At 46.5% G+C, this 22,784-nt stretch overlaps 1 protein-coding gene across 1 annotated transcript in view; it reads left to right on the top strand.

Annotated features, from left to right (window-relative positions):
• Nucleotides 1-819: 819 nt before the first annotated feature.
• RRP7A (ribosomal RNA processing 7 homolog A) overlaps nucleotides 820-22,784 on the top strand; it is a 184,821-nt gene continuing 162,856 nt past the window's right edge. Inside the window, exon 1 of the mRNA XM_069652696.1 lies at nucleotides 820-1,297. Within this exon, the coding sequence (XP_069508797.1) occupies nucleotides 1,210-1,297 (88 nt within the window). The 5' untranslated portion in view covers nucleotides 820-1,209. The remainder of the gene's footprint in view (nucleotides 1,298-22,784) is intronic.

Genomic DNA, 22,784 nt, shown 5'->3' with positions numbered 1-22,784 from the left:
GAAAGTTGGGGCAGAGAGCGGCGATGCGGTGGGCAAGGAGTGCCAGGTACTGGTTGAACAGCCAGGGAGAGAGGTTAGATCCCTGGGGACCCCACAGGTAGAGAAAAAGATATCGGAGAGGAAGGACCCAAGTTGGACCTGGAAGGGTTGGTCGGAGAGGAAAGAAGTCAGCCATGCCAGAGCCTGACCGTGATACCCAGGTTATCACGGAGACGGTTGAGCAGGATGGCATGGTTGACAGTGTCAAAGGCAGAAGAGAGATCAAGCAAGATGAGGATGCACGAGGTGTTGGGAGTCAAGGTTGGAGAGCAGATCTTCACAGATGTTCAGGAGAGCAGTTTTCGTACTTCTGGCAGCTCTGAACCCAGATTGATGGTAATGAAGACAACCAACAGATTCGGTGTGAAGATTTAGCAGGGAGATGGCCAGTTTCTCCAGGAACTCCAGGATGCTGGCCTTAGCCGTGGCAGCGCCCCCTGGCGGTTAATGAAAAATGTTGCACCGCCCTCACCTCAGCGCCCTTAGTCAATGAGCGGGTGGTGGTGTGGAAACCAATTTATTAACTTCTTGCTCCAGCGCCTGAGCAAGGAGTTACACTGGAATAGGACACTCATGTTTTATGACTACAAAATGTTCATGTATATGTTATTCATGTCCACTACTTATGCTATTCCTGTATTTTCCTGTCTGTGCAACTTGTAAGATTACCACCCAGATGCCTCAGGGCTCGGCTGTGCTTTACAAATAAATAAATACAAATGCTAATGCATGAGCGCCCTACCGAAAGGCGCTCAGGCTATGACACCCGTGACCCAACCCCACAAGCAACATGTGGGCGTGGCTTTGTGAACACGTCGGCTGGGCATGCGGGAGACTCTCGATTTTTAAATGCACAATATTGCTATTTTTTACGCTCTTCCGGCCTCGTTTTAAATCGCAATGTGCTCTTAAAAAAAGGTGGCCGGAGCGAGCCTCTCATTGATAAGGAAACTATATATTTTCCCACAGCACGATCCCCAAACATTTCCTTCTGAAGTTAATCGCTTTTAGAAGGAACTTCTAAAATACCCCGTTCCGTTTTCCTGCAAATGGAACGTGGCGCTCCGCGATGATGTCACACTAGTCAAAGAAAAGAAACTAGCAAGTAATCAAGTTGGTTTCTTGTGCCCTTCGCTTTGTCGTCAGCCTCCGCGAGCAACCCCAACCAAGATGGCGCCACCCAGGAAGCAGCAACGTGAAAATGGAGACAGCGGGAGCACCAATGCTGTACAAATCCAAGCACCATCAGGCTACACCGGTAATGTTATGTCACTTATGTTTTCAAACATGTTATGCTTTAAGTCGAGAATATGCTCTCCACTCAGCTTCGAAAAAACATTGACATTCTTTTTTGCTGTGTCTCTGCCATCCTCCTTCTCATTTGCAACCACTTATCAAACACATTTTGTATCATTAGTGCTCCGAAGTCATAAGCTGTCGCTTTAGAAAACACCGACAAATAAGTGAAATGTTCAACAGAGAATTGAGCTGAAAATCCTTTGGGTTCCTGTAGGTGACAGTATGCTGACATAGTGTAGAAATAATGTGCAAGGTTAAATGGGACCTTTATGCGAAGTTTTCTAGAGAAAATGTTTGCTGAAGTTTATATACAATGTTATCCACATTTCTTTCTATACCTTTATGATATGTTCGGTTGTGCATTCCTCCACTATTTCTTCTGCAGAAGCGTGTGTGTATGCAGTGTTGGGGCAACTAGATGACCACAAATCACGGGTACACCATGTTTTTGCTAGTCATATTGGCATTTCTTTTACAAATCTCAAAAGGCTAATTTGTTCTATTAACATTAAACCGCACTAGTATTCCCAAAACATTATACTTACTCGTGACATTTAGTTTGGCACTTTATGCTAAGAGCAGCTGCTGGCAGCGATGCCGAAAGAGTGCCCAGGAACCCCTATCAATGGTGGCCACTTTTGTCAGGAGTGGCCACCTGCTGTGGGTAGTGAGGCGGGAAAAGGTAAATAGAGAAAGGGTGGCCGCGTATGCCAGAAATGGCTAGTGAGCCACGCAGGAAATAAACAAGAAAATGTATTTGGCCTTCTGGTTTGCCTTATGGAACCCTAGCGACGTAAGCTCCTAGCCCCCCATCTCTACCTTTTTGAAAGGCCTATTCAATAACTTTTACATTTTGCTGCTTAAATCTTCGCATGAGCAAGCCTATCTACCTGTACTGGCAGTAGGGGAAACCGGATTTGAGTTTGCCCATAACAGAAAAGTTTGCGGCCGAAAAGACCGTAGCTAACCTGACCGTTATGGTCAAATAACCCAAAGTAAATGCCTCCCCAAGCATATCCTACAAACGCACTCCCCCCCCCCCCCCATACCCTCCTTACCTTTTGGCAGCACACCTCGTTGGGTGCCGCTGACTCCGGCGGCACACAACGTGCTGGGGAACTGGCACAGCAGGGTCCCCTCCCCCCCTTTTTTTTGTTGAAACTTTATTCCCCTATGTAGGGGACACCCCCGCAACCCTTGTTCCCATTATAGTGGGTAAGGTGAGCGGGGGACAACTCCGCAACCCCAGTTCCCCTTGTTTGCTATAATGGTCATGTATTGCATATTATATCTGGTTGTACTGGATTTTCGTAAAGCCTTAATTCGGTGAAATATAGCATACGGTTTATTATTTTCTGCCTTTTTGGGTCATTCCGAGGAAACCTTGGTAGGGGGCTGCCAGGGTAAATAGGAGCCTGGATGTTGAATGCTGGCAGGCTCAAATAACAGCGGCGTATGCCAGTAGGGGCTTGCAGGGCTCAGCAGAAGCAGGGAAAGGAGTGGAGCAGCACAGCAGGCACATGCAATGAGAACAACTGCATTGCAAGTCGCACATGCTCGCTCTGTGGCCTTTAAATGGCAGCACACTGTGTGCCTTCGCATCTCCCACTTGCCTCTGAGCTGCTCGTAGGCCTGATCCTGTCATGACTGCCACATGGCGGCTCGCTCCCCCGTTTTTTCGTGGTGGATCTTGCCTCGCTGGTGGTCCGCTCCCGGCACTTCGGCTTTGACTAGGGGCGGGCGGTCCCAGCGACTCCACGCTCAACACGGGCTGGCAGGCCCTGTGGGGTCTGCCATGGTCTTGTGGCCACAACCAGATGGAGGACCCAACCCCAAGACACCACGCGCACACCATATATTTACGGTGCTCTTGGTTGCCATGGCAACATGTTCTGTACGCGGACACTGAATCCTATTTAGACGCTGTTTCAACGCTCCCTTTAGTGCCCTGTCTGAGCTCTGGACAGTCGTGTTTCGAAAGCTCCATTCATCATTCCTATTGTCAGTTGAAAAATGCAAGAGTGGTTCCTACCAGAGTAACAGATCCCAAATTATGCCAGTAAGATGGCTCAGTGGGTTAAACGCTTCTTGCTGTGATCTGTTTGATCTGCAGGTTTGAATCCTGGCAAGGCCAAGTCAGCCTTTCATCCTTCAGAGGTCGATAAATGAGTACTCATTTGGATTGGGTGATAATAGTAATGTATGTACATATGTCCTATATAAAAGGCTTTAGATTAAAGTGCTATATAAAAAACAAATTATTATTATACATTATTTTTTGCGGATGTGTTCAACATCTCATTTTTCAGGTTTAAACGACGCACACATTATTGGAGCACACTCTTAACATTTTGATTTAATCCTAAACATTTGATTCAGTAATTTTTTTATATATTATCACACTGTTCTTAACAATGTCAAACAAAATGTGATAACCCAAGAAGGGACAATCATATGTGAAGAGACACAGGTAAAAACTGACAAATTGACTCTAATATGAACAGGAAAATCTTACTACAGTGTTCTAAAAACAACACAACTTAATAGTGATGTAGTCCTCGTCGATGCACAACCCTGCGCTTCGGCGGGATATGGTGTACCACCTTATTCGGCACCAAGAACCCTGATCCTCTTGTCAGTTATCTTCTTCATTTTTCCTTGTCCTTTCTTTTTGCCTGCTTTCAATTTTCCCTCATGTCTCTTTTTGGCTGCTCGTCAGTCTGGTCCCTGTTTGTTTTCTCTTGCTCCTACCAGCTGCCTCCTTGTCTGGACTACTCGTCTTTTGCCTCCTGCGCCCTCCCTGCTTTTCCGCTGGCAGCCTGCTTGTCCCATTGCCTTTTTACAGATTCTACCTTCACTGCATCTGCTGGGAAGTTAGTTCTGCCTGCATTCCCCTATATTACTTCATCGGCAGGGTTGTCCACACTGGCCTTGTGCCACGTTAATGATGGGAAGCTGGATCGTGCCATTGGGAGGATTTTCAAGGGGATCCCGGGTTAACCTCTCTGATCTCTTTGTACTCACAGTACAATTCTAACAACGGCGGGATCGGAAGGATCTTGAAGACCACTCTCTGGAACAAAAGGTAAAAAGAGCAAGTGGGACCTGGTCCTTGACTGATTGAGATGCCTTGTATCTGATGTGGCCATGGATCATCGGGGACCAAGTACAAGAACTTGAATTGGAAATGACTAATCTGCGGCAAAAGAATATCGCCTTACTCCAAGCAATGCTGCAAGTTGCCACCTCAGGCTACTCTGAAGCCACAGTATCTCCTGTGGCGTCAATCAAATTTGATGGGGATCCATGCCAGTTATCAGAATTGTGTAACCACTGTAAGGTGCATTTCATGTTTTGTCCAATGCACTTCCAGACGGACAAAGCCAAGATCGGATACATACTAGGAAATCTCACGGGACGTGCATTGGCCTGGGCTGCACCATACATCTCTGCAAACAGCCCATCCTGAGCACCATTGCAGACTTTAAGAATACCCTTTGAAAGCTTTCTGTTCCCCAAATTTGGTTGCCAGTGTTCAAAATCAACTGGTGGACATCCAACAGGGGTCTCAGGACCTGCTTATGTATAGTGGCCAGAGTTCACACGAAAAACGCTATTTCGAACCAGGCTTCGAGATGAATACAAGGACGAGTTGGTGCATACTGGAGCCGGAATTCATACAAGCTCTTTTTGAAAACGTGATTTGTATCGAACATTGTCTTGAAGAAAGACATGGTGGGGGCGGGGGGAGAGACCTTTTGAGTCATTGCGTTATCCTCCCAGAACCACGCCATCTCGAGTCACTACACAAGTACAAGAGCTAACTGCGGAGCCAATGCACCTTGGTGTACTATGTGGTCCATTATCGGAGTCAGAAAGAAGAGAATGCTTTGATGATTGTGCCAACATTTGGACAGACTTTAATGAATTATGTGGTGAATATGATGGTTGATTTACGGCTCTTGACCATATGTTTGTGCATGAGTGGTTCTAATTGTTGTTTTTTCTTCCTTGTTTGTTGGGGTGAGATTCTATTAATATATCCGAATTGACGATTTAAAGTTTTCAATGTGATTATTTTATTTATTTTTTGTTTTTTTGTTTAGTTGTAATATTGTAGAAACCTTTAAACGTATTACTGTTTGTCTGTCCTTGAAAATTGAAATATAAATAAATAAAAAAGAAAGAGGGCAAGGCCGAGCAAACAGGCTCTGTCTATATTGTGGTAATTCAGGGCATTTGCTCAGTACTTGTCCAGTGCGTCCCATGAAGTCATCAGCTAACTAATGGGCTTGCCCTCTTTAGAGAAGGTGACAGCAAGCCCACTACCTTCAGCCGTCCTTCCCGTTTCCCCCCGTGAGCTAATCAAACCCCATGTCTTCCGCAACATTATTCATGGTTGCTATCTGCCTTACTTGGGGTAAGAGACGGGTTCAATCCCGCACCTTAGTTGATTCTGGGGCATCAGGGAACTATATGGACGTCCGCTTCGCCCAAGCACGTGCTGTTCCTCGGTTGGATAAAATGGAAACCACTCGCATCAAAGTTATTGATTGCACACCTGACTCAACACACCAGACCTTTGGGTTTACTCATCACAGCCATTATGAAACGCTAGCTTTGTATGCGATTAAAAACTCTGAATTTTCCGGTCGTTCTAGGATTACTCTGGCTACAACAGCATAACCCTTGTATCAATTGGGCAACCCGAACCATTCTTTTCTGTTCCGATTTTTGTACCAGCACATGTTGCTCACAAAAAACGGAAGCTTCATTGACAGAATTTTCGACTACTCGGCCACAGCACCCATGCATTGGGGTTTTGCTAGGGCTTCCAGTTTAGTATCGGGACCTCAATGATGTATTCACTGAACCTACTTTCATTCCGCTGCCTCCTCACGTGCACATGACTGCCCCATCAAGCGTATCCTTGGTTCCTAAATACCACATGGCAGATCTATTCTTTAACTTCTCAGGAATGCTTGGAATTACCTCGTTCTCTCGATGAAAAGGGTTATATTGCACCGTCTAGTTCCCCAGCTGTTGCACCCCTGTTTTTTGTACCCAAACAGGAAGGGACACTTTCAACTTTTCATGGACCAGATCTTTTTAGACCTTTTTGTAGGGTTGTCGGTCTGGATATATCTTGATGACATATTGGTGTTTTCATCGTCTTTGGGTCAACACATCGGACATGTCGAACAGTGTAAACCAGACTGGCAGATAACCACCTTTTTGCCAAGCTCGAGTTACTTTTTTCACAAGTCGCAAATTGACTTCTTGGGTTATGTGATCATTAAAGAAGACATTCATATGGATATTAAGAAAACAAAAGGAAAATTCCTCCGGTAAAAGCCTTGCAGTTTTATCGGCATCGCACATTTCTACCACCAGTTTATACCGGCTTCCCATATCTGTCTGCTGATCCGACAATACTTGTTAGTCCCATGTATTCTTTTGTTTGGGATCAGAAACTGAGAAGGCTTTCCAAGATTTGAAAGGCCCCTGTACTACATCACCCGGATGATCGCAAACACTTTCTGGTCAAGACTGATGCCTCAAGCACAGCTATTGGGGCAGTACTATCACAGGAAGATGATACCACACATACTGAACACCCAATAGCTTACTTTTCATTGCCTGGGCATGGCCGTGGTAGTCTATAATAACTTCATTCAGCCATCAAATGCAGTGCTTCTTTATATTACTATGGGCTGCACCCTGTTCTGCTTCCTGAACAGCCCATTGCAGCTAGTACCGACCCTCTGCAGATGCCTTGCTTCATCGTCTTCAGGACCAGCTTCAGAGAGCATCTCGGCTGTTGTGGGAGGTGCAGGAGGGATACAAGGCACAGGCTGACAAACTGACCCCTGAAGCTGCTTTTCGGGTTTGTTCCCTGGTCTGGTTGTGGTCTAAGAACCTTATTCTGACCAACCTTCCGACCAAGCTCGCTCCTCACTACTTGGGTCCATTTTCCATTACTCGCTGCATCTCCTCTGTGGCTTTCCGTTTGCGCCTACCTCAGTTTTGGCGTATACATCCTGTTTTCCAGGTATCCCTTGTTTTCCCAGGACCCGTGTAGCTGTTCTCCCCCGCGACCTACTCCGCTCCTTGTTTAAAGTCAGCCGGAATTCGAAGTCCAAGCCATTTGTGACTCCCGAAAGGCGCAGTGGGCGTCTGTACTTTCTGATTGACTGGAAAGGCTATGCCCCTTGTGACCGCTATTGGGAGTCTGCCTCCACTGTGCATACCCCTTGCTTGGTCCGGCTTTTCTATTCTCGTTATCCTTGGAAGTTTGGGGCCCCTGGGAAGGGCTATGGTGTTATGCCTGCCGGGCATGCGCAGTGGCTTGCTCACCCACCTTTTTGTGGCCGATCTAACCTTGCTGACGGTCTGCTCCCGGCGCTTTGCCTTTTCTAGGGGCGCACAGTCCCAGCTACTCCACGCTCAATGCGGCGTGGCAGGCTGTGTGGGGGTTGCCATGTTCTTGCGGCCCTGACGGCAAGGAAGACCCGCACCCCCCAGACACTTGTTGCACACCACAGGACGGGTGCTCTTGGTTGCCATGGCAACATGTTCCGTGCACAGCACGCTGGAGCCTATTTAGATGCCTTTTCACAGCTGTTCAGTGCCCTGTTTGAGCTCCGATCAGTCCTGTTCTCTAGAGCTCCATTCAGCCTTCCTCTTGTCGGTTATCTCCTTCATTTTTCCTTGTTCTTTTCTTTTTCCTCCCTTCAATTTTCCCTCCTGTCTCTTTTTGGCTGCCAGTCAGTCTGGCACCAGTTTCTTTTCTCTTGCTCCTGCCATCTGCCTCATGTCTCCCCTTATTTTGCCTCCTGCTTCTGTGCCCTGCTTGCCTTTCAGCCTGCTTGTCCTGTTGCCTTCTTCCAGATTCTGCCTCACTTCATCTGCTGAAATATAGAGGATGCAGGCAGAACAAATTTGCCATCATCGTCTCCCCTACCAGTGTTGTCTACACTGTCCTGGTACCACGTTAAGACTGAAGAAGGATCGTGACATTGGGAGGATTTCCAAGGGGATCCCGGGTTAACAACCTCTCAGTGATCTCTGTTTGGGAGTCTTCACAGTGCCATTCTAACAACAGCTGGAACGGAAGGATCTTGAAGACCACTCTCTGAAAAGAAAGGTAAAAAGAGCAAGTGAGACCTGGTCCTTGACAGCTCTCTAGGCAAATCTAACAGTCCACACTCTACTGCTAAACCAGCAGTGATCCAAATCACAATGGTGAAATGGGCAAGTCTGGCCAGTATACCTTCTTTGCCGATTTTGGTAGGTCGTGCCGAGTACGGCTATAGGGCCTGTACTAGTACAGAAGCAATCCAAACATCAATCTTATGGTAATTTCAAAATAAAAGCCTGTCAAACCAAGCTTCTATATAACGGGGTTTAAAATAATAAAACTGCACACAATTAATACACTACTGTATCAATCCTGTTTGGGGGGGGAGAAACACAGAGAAGCAGACTCTTGAGATAAAGGGGCATTCTGGGTTCTGGGTTTGTGTTCAGGCAAAGATTTCAGCAGCACAATGTCAGTTATTGAATATGACTTTCAAAATTTAGAGAAGGGTGCTGGAGTTGTTAGTTTCGTTTAAGGTGGACCAGGGTGACGTAGCCTCTTCAAATACAATTTATATTTATAAAAACACATTTTTGGAGCTCAACAACATCGAGCCAGGCTTTTTGACATCAAACCGGAAGTCTGGGGATTTTCAGAGTTGATAAAGACTTGAGTCGGGGAGGGGCGTCAATGGGATCCAGCATTGCTGTGCGGTTCATCGGTGGTGACAGTTTGCGGGTCATAGATGGTGGGAATTTGCAGGCAATGTCAGGTCTGCTGCGTCGGAAAACTCAGTAGCCTCTAATGCATAGAAGCAAAGACTTCTCTTCAGCAGCGAGCAGGATCGACACAGCAATGTGGTAGTGCAACGGCTTGGAGATCGAAGTAGCTGGTAGCCAGGCAGTGGGTATTACCATGGCGATGCTAGAAAGCGAGGTTGCCGTCGGATGTGACGGCAGAGCTTCGGCGTCTAGAAAAATTGAGATGCAGAGGCGACTGAAAGTCGGAGATGACTCCGGAGGTTCCCTTGCAGTTTGGACAGCCACAAAGGTACCCAAAGTGGTTCAGAGATGCAGGGAGAGTCAGGAGTCCCTTCCTTGGTTCGAGCAAAGTGAGTCCTTTTCATCTTCCTTTCCCAACCTGGAAGAATTGTAGAGAACACTAGAAGGGTTCTGTTCCCTCCAGTGAGCAGGGTCCTAGGTATCGGAATCTCAGTTGCAGCGATCCTTGTCCTGCCAGCTTGGCATCCCAAATAGGCCCTTGGAATGTTTGGGGAAAAGATTTATTCCTTCCACATATAGCCCTTTTCATCACCTCTCTGGCAGAGGACACTGGAGTAGGCTGTGCTTCCAATTAGGCTCCAGTGAATCCTTCTTCAAAAGTGTTCCAAAGATGACTCAACTAATTATATAGGGAAAATGCTACAGCATATTGGTCAACATCAAGCCTCTTAAGGGTCCAATCCTAGCTGCTGCTGTAACAGGTGTTCTTTGCCATCTGATGTCAATAGTGCCATGTCTGCAGCAAGGGGAGGCAGGGGGCGGAGACTGGAAGTTTGAGAGCCTTAGCAGATCTAAGATGGATAATTCCTATGTGGAGAGAAGTGCTCCTTTGGGATATACTAACACTGCACCTTTCTCTTCCTATTTAAATGGGCTCCAGTAATCGGGACATTGTTGTGAGATGGATGTCATCATGAAAGGACTGGCCTTTTGAAGCTCTGGTTTCCAGGGTACCTCACAATGAGGATTCCTGTTCCCTGGAGAAAGGTGGTGACCATCCTTATGTGAATAAAAGAGAATCTTCCTGTACTGGACCCTACATGGTTTTAAGTACACCAAGGCCAGACAGCCAATACACACAAGGCCCTGTTAGGCATGTGTCATTGTTCACCAAGGTGACAATGACATCCAATGCTTGTGGCTGTAATTGTCATAGCCACCGTGACATAACCAGAATCGGTTTATATTTGCCGGGGTACAAATTTGACACTATTATAATATGTTGTACAATAGGTGCAGACGGTTAAAAAGCCACCTCTGCCTTTTGGAACTTTGAGTTCCGGCATCTGAGTTAGGAATGTACATGTGACTTTTGAATCTACACTGCTGCTGCTGGGCATCAGTTAGGTATGTAAGGAGACGGTTGCAGTAAGGTACATGTGTGCAATGTCCTTTTTGGCATGGACCATTATAAAAGTGGGGTCTGATTAGCAGACCCCCCCGCCCCCTTTGCCAGAAACTGAATTATCCGCATCATTTTGGTATTAATCAAAAATGTGCATGTCGTTTCACCCTCTCAGATGGCTTTCTGTGACAAACTGGAAAGCTCCAGCGTTGAAGGCATTGTCAAAGAACTCTTCTTTGACTCTTCGGCTTCTACCCCAGGACTGTGTTTTGACATGCGTTCATCGTCCATGCATCACAAGACCAGTGTGTCATGGCCACTGGAAGGCCCAAGGGTAGTTCTATTATGTTTATAGGATCCTAATTTATGTCCATATTGTTATTTGTTCCTGGATGGGGTCACATGATGATATATTGAGCTCTGATGGGTGCTCCTTCCGGATTTATGTGCTACTGGCTCATATTTGGGATTATATGTGATATTTATCCTGTGACGCTTCCCTTAGGGTGGAGTCACGTTAATACTTGCATCGTGATCGTTGCTTCAGACTGGGGTTATCTTTGGTGTCTGATCCTGGGTGGGCTCATCTGGGATTTCTTCCCCGGGGGAGTGGTCCTTTGTGATACTTTAACTGTAATATCTGCACCTAAGGAGTGTTCATTTTGAGACTTGCATTATGTTTGCTTCTGGGCAGGGGCCATCTGTAATTTTGCTTCTACTTGGGGGGGGGGGGGGGGGGAGGGGAGGGTCTATGATTATGCACCACAGAGGGTTAATTTGCACTGCATTGCTTTTGGCTGAGCCGTATGGTGTCTGTTCCTGGGTCGGATCATCTGTGCTGTGTGCTCTCGAAGTAGGGTGCCCTAGGGGATACTTCAACTGTAATATCTATACCTAGGGGAGTTATGTGTGAAGTTTTGCTGTGATAGTTTCTAATCAAATGTCTGTTCTCCTATCTAGCACACTACATATTCTACTTTCCAACTTCTACTATGCATATCTACTAAGCAGTGGAACACCAATTAGCACCTCCAATACACACCTTCAACATCGGAGATCTGTATCTTTTGCATCATCTTCAACAAAACCGACTAGTTCACCAACCCCAACTTAAGGACACACAAAGCTTCCTCCCGGGTGCATGTAAATGAAGTGCCCTTATCACAAATCGCTCAGATATACTAGCACAAAGCGGATTTACTTCTGATCTGTGTGCATCAACGCAACAGCAAAGCAATCTTGCACTATTACCTCGATCGTATAAACCAAACCCAATCCACCTTGTTTGCTGATCCAAGCTTGCCAGGAGACCACACAAACGGCAGCGGTGTGTGACTATGAAACTCAATTCCACCACCTTATTGCACAATTTAATATTGAAAGCATAATGTCAGGAATGACGAGAGGAATCCTCTTGCAGGTAGGTGAATTTTGGTTGACACTAGGCACAAGTAGGAAGCCCTTGAGAGGCTTGTCTATTCACAATTTACTTTCATTTTATCTTAATACCCATAACTTAACTTTCTCCTCAACATTCTGGGTCCCACTCTGGAGCGCGGTGAGTGTGTGCCCAGTAGTAACACCCTCCTGGTGTTTGTTTCAGCCCTGTGACCTGTGGGCCCGTGCCCAGGAGCAGGCCCTTGCATCCCCTCCCTCCCCCGCACCCCTTCCTGGTTCCCCAGTCCGCCTGCCCGCCGCCCGACCCGCCCTCCCTCTCTCCCATTGGTGCATCCAGTTCCTGCATCGAGTCTACCGACTCACGAGGCCCCCACCGGCTCCTTTTCCAGACCCTTGGAGCGCGGTGAGTGTGTGCCCAGTAGTAACACCCTCCTGGTGTTTGTTTCAGCCCTGTGACCTGTGGGCCCGTGCCCAGGAGCAGGCCCTTGCATCCCCTCCCTCCCCCGCACCCCTTCCTGGTTCCCCAGTCCGCCCGCCCGCCCGCCTCCCGACCCGCCCGCCCTCCCTCCCTCCCATTGGTGCATCCAGTTCCTGCATTGAGTCTACTGACTCGCGAGGCCCCCACCGGCTCCTTTTCCAGACCCTTGGAGCGCGGTGAGTGTGTGCCCTCTGCCCGGCAGCCCCCAGCGGCTAAGGGCCCCAAGGCCAAGGGCGACTCCAACGGAGGCGACTCCAGGAAGTGTCAGCAGGTGTCCGCAGGGGAAGCCAACCCAGTGGCCAGTCGTCAACCAGCAACTACAAGGACCAGTAAGGTAGGGGGGCTGGGGTCGGGAGAGGTACAGCCTTACCCTAGATACCTGGCCTCGTCACCCCAAAAGGCATTGATAGCAGGGCCGCCGTGCCCTAAATTGCATTGTCTGTTCTCCAAACTGCATTGATAGCAGGGCCGCCGTGCCCAAATTGCACTGTGTGATATTAGACTGCATAGTACGATATTCAGATTGCACTGCTAGACCTCTCTCCCACTATACAGGTCTCTCAAATCTAGCTGGGGTTCTGTCCCCAATTGCACCTGTGATATTAGACTGCATAGTACGATATTTAGATTGCATTGATAGGCCTCTCTCCCACTATACAGGTCTCTCGTGTATTAGGGTTCCGTCTCCATATTACATTGTATCATATTCAGACTGCATTAATAGACCTGTCTCTCAAACCTAGCAGGGCTTCGATGCCCTGACTACATCAAGGAAGTAAGCCCTAGCTGCGCCCCTCAAAGTCATTCCAGGGCCAGCACGTGATCCCCTCTAAACATACATGGTTAGCTCACCACAGTGAACCACGCTCAGGGAGACGCAGACTAAAGAGTGCCACTGTTAAAACCCAACTATTTAACTATACAACCCTTAACTCCACCCTTATACCCCGACCGAGACAACAACAAGACTAAAACAACTCGGAATCGTACAATGCCGCGCAAACGACCCACCCAGAGGGAAAGAAGAGAAGAAAGAACAAACACTCCGAAACTGCAACTAAGAACCGCAACAACAGAACACACCCCCACAGACAGGTTCGAAAATCGGACCAACACTGAAAGAAGAGACAAATCCCTCTACCTAACTCCATACCTCGCTGAGACCAGCTCACCAGATCGAACCAACGCAACGCCAAAACCAACTAGATTAAACAACCTAACAAAATCACAAAGAAGGATGAACCCCACCAGATACAACAAGCACACAACTGAAGCAATAACACCTTACATCACCAAAACAAGAAGAACCCACAACCACAACCCCTGGAAGACGAACCAGATGAAAACAAAAACCCTAGACTAAACCTAGAAGAACTACTAGAGGACGCCGACAACCTGAAACCTGCTCCTGAACAAGATCAGAAAACGACCCTAACAAAAAAAGCCAAACCAAACTACACCTCTAAACTCCACTGCAATCTAATAAATGCAAGATCCATGTCAAAACACTCTACAGAGATCTTCGACCTACTCGACGACAACGGCATTGACATCCTCTTCATCACAGAAACCTGGCTGGACGACAACTACAAAATCACACTCCAAAGCTGCCTTCCAGCAAACTTTAAATGCCTTCAAATAAACAGGAAAAACAAAAAAGGAGGAGGCATCGCAATAGCATTTAAAGAACAGCTAAAAATAAGAACAGACGAACCACTCAACATCCTGAACTGCGAGTCCATGGTCATACACCTAACAGCCAGCCCAAAAACCAACGTCACATTCATCCTGGTGTACAGACCCCCAATTTATGATGCATCCTTTGTCGAGAACTTCATAGAAGCCATAACCAACATAGCCATCAACCACGAACACCTAATCATACTGGGGGACTTCAACATCTGGTTCGAAGACAGTCATGCCAACTCCCAAAACTCACTGATTGAACAACTCGCCACCATGAAACTACGACAACTAGTAAAAGGGGCAACTCATTCGGCAGGACACACCCTGGACGCAATTTTCGCCGAGGAAAAACTCATCACCACGGCACCGCCAATACAAATACTGTGGAGCGACCATCTCATCATCCCATTCGTAATCACTCTGCCTACTCAAGTCTGCATCCAACCTCCTAAACTCACAACCACCACAAAAAGAAACTGGAAAGACGTCAAAAAAGGCAACCTATTCGAACAACTGGAGTTAACCAAGCCCTCAACAACAGAACTAGACTTAGCTGACCTAGACGGGAAAGCTGTGATATTACACAAATGGATTGCAGACACAATTGACAAGATGGCCCCAGAAAAACCATTCACACCATCAAAAAAGAGAGCAATGGCAAAATGGTTTACCCCACTACTAAGCACCATGAAAAAAGAAAACAAAAAGATGGAAATGGAATGGAGGAAAGATTACAACCCAGACAAAAAAACACTGTTCCAGAAGCAAATTCGCGCATACAAGAAGGAAATTCAAAAAGCAAAGAGAAGGCGTTATGATGACAGAATCACAAATGCCACCAACACACAAAAAGAAATGTTCCGCATCATTAAAGAAATGAGAAACCCACCAGGCTGTGACAACACCCCAACCCCCTCGGAGAAACTATGCAACAACCTTGCAGACCACTTCAAAAAAAAAATCAATGACATCCGACAAACCATCCAACAGAGGCCAACCAGCAGCGACATACAACCAAACGAACCTAACTTAGAACCGCAGCACAAACTCAATAACTTCCCTGAAATATCAGCAGAGGCATTCGCAATGCTTGGAAAACACAGCAAGAAAGCGGGCTCACCGATGGAGCCCTGTCCCCCCTACATCTACAAATCAATCCTCAAACAAGGAAGCCAGCAGAATACTTCAGAAACCTTCTAAATCTATCACTGGCAACAGGAACCGTACCAAGGATCTTCAAATCGGCTTACATCAAACCACTTCTGAAAAACACAAGCGGGGACATGGATGATCTCTCCAACTACAGACCAATCTCCAACATCCCCTACCCGGCCAAACTCCTCGAAACCTACGTATACAAACTAACCCAAGAATATGTTGAAGAACACCACCTGCTAGACCAAGCTCAAGTCGGCTTCAGACCCACAAGAGGTACAGAAACAGCACTACTATCCATCTGGGATGACCTAAAAACAAACGCAGACTCCAACACAACATCAGCCCTTATTCTGCTCGACCTCTCCGCAGCCTTCGACACAGTTAGCCATGACACCCTAACCAAAAGACTAGAGGACATAGGCATAACAGACACAGCGCTACACTGGACTAAATCATTCCTAGCAGACAGAACTGAAACCATTTGGATCAAACCCTTCAAATCCACCCCACGAGTCAACGGCTGTGGAGTACCACAAGGATCCTAACTATCACCACTGTACTTCAACATCTACCAAACCCCAATTATCAGAATCTTCAAGAAACACAACATCAAATGCTACAACTACGCAGACGACACTCAAATCATCTATAAGATCGAAGACACCCAAGCCGATCATTCAAACTTAACCGACTGTCTAAAAGAAGTCTTCAACTGGATGAATGCCAACAACCTGAAAATCAACCCAGGAAAAACAGAAATCGTGATCATATCCAAAGACCAAGAGAAGGAAACCGCCATCCCATGGCCAACGGAAATGGGATCTGCACCATCACCATCTAAGGTAGTAAAAATTCTGGGAGTCCTGATGGACCACACCCTAACCTTAGAACCGCAAATAAACGCAACAGTCAAGAAATGCTTCTTCCACACGGCAAGAAAAATACTACCTTTCCTCTCCTTCACACACAAAACACTCACTATCGTCGGCCTCATCATGTCAAGTATCGACTATGCAAACAGCCTCTACCTCGGTATACCGGAATACCTACTGAAGAAGCTACAACGGATCCAAAACACAGCAGCCAGACTACTCCTCAAACTATCCAGAAGAGACCACATCACCCCAGCCCTAAAAACACTACACTGGCTCCCAGTAAAACACTATCACCTTCAAAACAATGTGCATAACGCACAGGGCAATCTGCGGACAAGGAGCAGAATTCCTACAAAAGAAAATAACAATCTACAAGCCAACGAGACCGCTCAGGTCAACCAACGAAATCCGACTGGAACAAAAACCTTACATAAAAAAAAAAAACTCAGAGGCACCGCCTTCTACCACTTAGCCACGAAAACCTGGAACAACATCCCAAAAATAATAAAGAACACCAAAGATCGCCTTAAATTCAGAAAATTACTAAAAACCTGGCTCTTCAACACCAGAGACTAAAACCGAAACAACAATAAGACAAATGACTCAACAGGAAAGGACATTGACAAGCCCCTAGAACCGACAGAAGTACTCTGAGTACCAGTAGGGCTGACGCTGGACACAGGGGTCCACCTGCGAGACCCAGGGAGACGGAGGCAACAACCCCAGCCAATCCTTACCATTCCCCCACCGCCCGTACAGCTACAACTAGGTACCACAGGGTTGTCGAACGGACGAGATACCACCACTCACCACACAATCGGAAGTATGGACACTAGCAGGTGCGCTGGTCATGCGGGTGGGGGTGAGGAGTATGCAAAGTTATTGAGGGAGGGGACAGCTAAATGCTCAAGCGGCCTCGAATACAAAACGGTTACGTACCTTCTGAGGCACAGGGTGCGCAAGCACCCCGTCGTGTAAGATTACACGAGCCCAACCGGTCAATCCAGGATAGAGATACCACTAACAATTTCCTTCTCTGCATACACCTCTCAAACTCCAAACCAAACACAACCACAAACCTCCAGCACAACAGACCGCACTAACTTCACTACACCCGTATGCCCCCGGGCCTGGCTGCGCTTTATAAATAAAATAAATACAAATACAAACAACAAAACAAAAAACACACAGACTCGCACATCAGCACACGACGACTACCGGCCGCATACACCCCAGGCCCAGCCGACGAAACCACCGGGCTGAGGCTGCCAACAGCACATCACTGCAATCTTGCACTTTTCCAGCCTCCACCCACTAACCCACCTCCCCCTCCCTCTTTCAGAGCCGCCAGAGCGCCAGGGGACCACTCCGGTGGTGATAGTGCGCGGTACAAATGTCCTTTAACATTAACATTCTGGGTCCGACTCTGGTTTCTCGACTGAAACTGCACTCTTATCGGCCTCAAACTCTACTCTTCTCGCCCATCATCTTAAGTTGTCCTCCATTCTGATTTTGTTAGACCTGAGCGCTTCGTTTGACACTGTAGATCATCCTACATTGATTTCTACTCTTTCTTCTTTAGGTTTCTGGTACTGTTCTTAGCTGGATTTCTTCTTTACAGTAATTCCTTCTTGGAAATGCACTTCTTCCTTTTCCTTCTCCATATAATTTGCACCAAAATAGTGTACAAATTATGACTGACTTATAAAATGTGGGTGAATTGCATGTTCCTTGCGCTGGTGACTGAAGGCCTTGTGAGTCAGCAGGAACTACAGAGTGCTGTGAATGTTGTGTCCAGCGCTTCAGTACTCTGAAAGTTACGTGAGGGTTTTGGTGGCCAACATGAAGTGGATCCGTTGTTTCCCCTGCGTTGCATGGTAACCTGAGAGCTTGAGTACAGCGATGGAATCAGATGATGTGTAAGTGCTGAGGTGTCCAGTGTGGGTACATAAATGTGTCATTTCAGGTGGCGAATAGCCCCAATTCGGCAGCTGGAGACGGTAATAACTCTTTTTTTCGAAGCAGGCTTGGGATTGCAGATTCAACAAGATACTGCATATGCAAAGTTGATATTTTGTTGGTTTTGAGGTTCTACCTTGGTGCCAAATTGCTGGACAGCATTGGTGACTCTTAAAGAACATTATACCGTGCTCTTTTAATCTGTAGTAGAATCTTAACCTGCTAGCTATTCATGAGGCCGGTAGAGTTTAGTGTAATTTCCTCTATGGATGCAAGTAGCAGAACAAATGTTACCTTGTGCCCCATATTGCTTTAATCTGATAACTTGACGATCTGCATGGTTCGGAGCGTTTGACACGTTTTGTTGCTGATGTGCACGCATTTGATTTATGCTTAGCTGCAGCTGTTTATTTCCAGTACTTGCTGGTCTTGCCAGGTCATTCCCGTTTTGTGTCTCTGTGACAGGGATCTGTACGGTGTGAAAGCCTTAGGTTTTTTGATTTTCATTAAATAAAATGATCTGTTGCTGAATGGGAGGTCTGCTAATCAGAATCCCATTTCATAATGTCTAAATGCCAAAATGATAGTGCACCCATGTGCATTTGCTGAAAAAGCCTCCTTGTGCCCTTTGCAGCAACCCTGCAGTGGCAAATGGCAGGTTGAAAGGTCACGTGTGCATTCCTGACAACTACTACACTCCCCTCTCAACACTATTACTCTCCACTCCAATCATCTCCCAGTCACTATTTTCACTCCTTCAGTCACCTACTCGTTCACTTCATAGTCTCCCTCTATTAGCCCTAGTCCCACTCATTGCAGACACTCTCAAACGCAAGTTCCACTTTTTCTCTGCTTACACACTCCGCTTGCACACTTGTTCAGCAATCCTTCTCTGCACCGTCCTTTCTCTACTTGGTCTATTAGTTCTCCTTTGACCTCACCCGAACAAGCCACAACTTCCTGTTTTCTCTCCGCCTTTTTATTCTCCCCACACTGTTCTTTCCACCTTCCCCATGCATATGCTTTCTCCCTCATCTGGTTCCCTGTGCCAACTGCTGACTTTCCTTTTCCATGGTGAGGTGTTACAGGTACTCAAATACATGAAGTGTGTGGGGTGGACACATGAAGCGTGTGGGGTTAGCTTTTAAAGCGTTGCCCCATCTCGTACGTGTGTTTACCTGAATTTGGAAATGGTGGCTACAATCACAATCAGTGTCCCAGTTCATGTGAGGGCTTACTTGAGCATTCACTCTGCTAGCTTAATGTTTGGACTGCTCTGCAGCCCTGCTGTTAGAAAGGTAATCGTCTCTGTGGGTGTTGTGTAGCGCACAGGAATTTCCAGGTTGCAGCGCAGACCATTCCACGGCCTGCTGCAGATGAAGTCAAATATCTCGCACTGGTCCGTGCCCGGTAGAGTGTTTGGCCCACCAGTCGGCTCTGCAGGTTGTTCTGCGATAACGGCAGTTAATTGTTTTCTACTTGTTGTCAACCTGCTAACTCGTTTTTCCATGGCTGAACATGCTTGATGTTGATGCATTTCAAACATGGAGGCACATGTAGAAGAAACGGGTACTGGGGCTCTCCCAACTCCCACATCTTGCTTCTCGGGACGGGACTGGCTCTGGTGAAAGCCCTGGTAGCCCTTCTACCCGAGGCTGAGATTGGTCCGCACCCCCCTTTGACAGGGTGAGGTGCCTGGCCTACCAACTGTCTCGATGCCGGTTTGGGAACCTTCAATGCTTTCCAAGCTGCTGCAAGGGAACTGTGGAGTCCTCAATGCTCATCAACCTGCACACCTCCAAATTCACTTCATCCTGATGCCCCACAATATCTGTATCGGAGACCCGCAGTCTTCTAGAATATCCAACTAAGCGCTGCAGCCTAGTTAACTGCTCCTTCGAGATCCCAGCTGGCTCCGCTACAGTGCAACAATGCTGTGTTGAGCCACCAACTTTGCTTGTGGCCAAAGGAGTCTCCATGCTGGAGAATAGAGACTTCACCCTCAGTGACCCGACGCCGCCTGCCAATCCCAACCCGCACGTTGACCACTGCATCGTTGGGTCCTGTCGCTACTACTCGACTCCCGCCCCCAGTCCCGCTGTGAAAGCGCTAAGACTCCAGGCTTGATGTCGCAAAGCCTGGCTCAACACTGTTTAGCACCAAAGACAAGACCTAACGTTACTGAAAAGAGGCAATCTCTCGGTCCACTTTTTTGGACAATAATGACTTGTAAGCCCTCCTTCGCTACCTTTTTCCACAAGAAAATATTCTTGAACCTTGACATTATTACCCAAACTGATTGTCTGACTACCCGTGCTTATCAACACAGCTTGCCTTTTCACAAAGTCTGTTTCTTCTATAGGGGTGTTTTTTCCCAGTGTTTTCTGATTCGTTTTTTGCATATTATCGTTTGATTAAAGTCCCTATGTTTTTATAGTACATTGATTACACATTCTTTAATTTTGGAATCCTTGTTCGAAAACTTTTTTGGGGTTGCTGGTATGCTCTTGCATCGCTCCCTGCGATCTAGCCTGCACTACCAAAAGAGGCCAAGGTCTACTTCTTGGGCAATTCCTGTTTCACCTTTATGATTGGGATCACTGCTGTTTGCCAATTTAACTACCTTTTATTTATTACAGCAAAATGCAGGGGGAGACCCCCCCCCCCCGCACCTCCCCCATCTATATACTTTACACCAATTTACCATCTGCTTTTTGGGGGCTTAGCGTACTGTTTAGCCACTACTAGCCCCTGTACTTGTGCAGGCTAGTAGTCATTTTGTCATAATTTCATAATCAGTTTAACTTGCCGATGTTGGCTTGAAATTCAGTATGGGTGTTAACATTATATTTCTTATTTAGTACATCCTAAAGTGGCCTAGTTCTTAGTTTAGCGGATCTATTAAGTTGTCCCGATTTTTCTGCCGAAATACACCTTTACTGATTTTGCTACTTTTTCTGAACCACAAAATGCAGGGGGAGACCCCTTGCGCCCTCCTTCTATAGACAATCCCCCAACTTACCATCTGCTTTTATGCGGGGGAAATAAAAAAAGTGTTACAAAATTGGGGAAAGTGTATTTCGGGAAAGTGGGGAATACCAGTTCAGCTATAACAATCGTAATGGAACCTGGCATAAAGAGAACTGCTTTAACTCATGCTAAAGAGTTTCATTGTAACAGGTTGGTAATAGTTCTTAGCAGCAGTTTGTGGCAGAAATCCTTCTGAAATTGGTATATTTGTTATCTTCTCACTCCTGCCTGTGAAGCTTTTGAATGTGTAAGGTATGAGCGGCTTGTGAGCTAAAGGTTCATCCTAGCCCATGTCATGTTCGTGTCATGAAGGGGGCTTTCTCTCTATGAATAAGTCAATACATTGTTCTCTGGCCCATGCTAATTAATATAGGTTAACGGATCAACCCGATTAGTAACGTAAGGCATGAGGTTGTGAGACTTGTGGTTATTTTTGCGTTTCTGATAATGCACGCGCATTGCTTTTCACTAGATTTTTTATTGTGTTGACTGTAGCACACAAGACTGATGTGTGCATTTAAAGAAGTTTCACTTGTTTTCAACCGAGGGGACTTTAGTGGCAGGTTTGTGCGTAGTGCTCATTGTCTACTGGCGTTATGTAGAACTGCATTTCATTTGCAGAAGCATTGTCTTTTTTTTCAGTTCAAAAGTTTAGCTCTTCAGTAATGTATTCTCACACGTTGTCGGGTAAGCAGTCTTTGTTTATGTGCTAGACTGTGTATGGGGCTTGAATGGATCCATTTGTAACTCTTTGAAAATGCTGGTGCTTTTGTTCTCGCGTCACATAGACTTGATTTTCATGGGAACGGGACATGCCCTTCCATTATTGAACATCTCTGGTGTCACTTTGAGCTGTCATGTCTGGGTAGTCTTGAAAGTCCTGAAAAATTTATTGTAGCTGGGGGATATTTCAAGCTGTGGTTTATCCTGTTTTGGTCCATACTGCGGATTCGCTTTTGTGTTAGTGTTTCAGTGTGGGATAAAAACTCTTGTATGTGGCTAGTTCATCGAAAAACACTTTTTTTGGGGGGTGTACCCCCGATCCTCCTTCATGCACTTATTTTTACCAATACTCAACCCCCCAACCACTTATTTGCCCTTTCCCACCCCCCCTAAAAAGTTAGATGAACTGTCAAACACGTTTAAACTGCAGGCTTTGAAATGCCTGACGATGAGAGAACGTCGTACCGTTTCTTCTATACCTATCTGCATACACTGAATATTCTCTATTCCGTGTTGCTGATCATATATTGTATTAGTGATGTATTTATACTTTAGGCTACCAACGGTCATTTTGTGCTAATTCATGTAATTATAGCGACAAACGATTGAGTGTGTGATAGAAGGCAGAGGTTGTGTAGAATCCTGAATGAATGTGACCTCATGATTAACACTGCGCATAATGTCACAGCTGGGATGATGTGGATTCCTGGGAGCTTGACAAGTGAGTGTTCCAGGACTGTCGGTTTCCCCTGTGTGCCCATCCTGAGCGTGTAGACCAGCGCGTGCTCAGATTGCCTCCTTCCATCGTGTACCTGACGTAAATTGCTAATTAAGGTGGAAGCTAAACTGAGCCTTCTGACTACAGCCTCATTCTTGTAGCACGTGCTGTCCTCAATCATACATACTAGAAGAGGCATGCAAGTTTGAATCG

This window comes from Ambystoma mexicanum, chromosome 3p (genome assembly GCF_040938575.1).
Source record: "Ambystoma mexicanum isolate Mex_15411 chromosome 3p, UKY_AmexF1_1, whole genome shotgun sequence".
NCBI classification, from domain to species: domain Eukaryota; kingdom Metazoa; phylum Chordata; class Amphibia; order Caudata; family Ambystomatidae; genus Ambystoma; species Ambystoma mexicanum.
The sequence above is the reverse complement of the archived record's forward strand: the minus strand, read 5'-3'. Positions and strand labels throughout refer to the sequence as shown.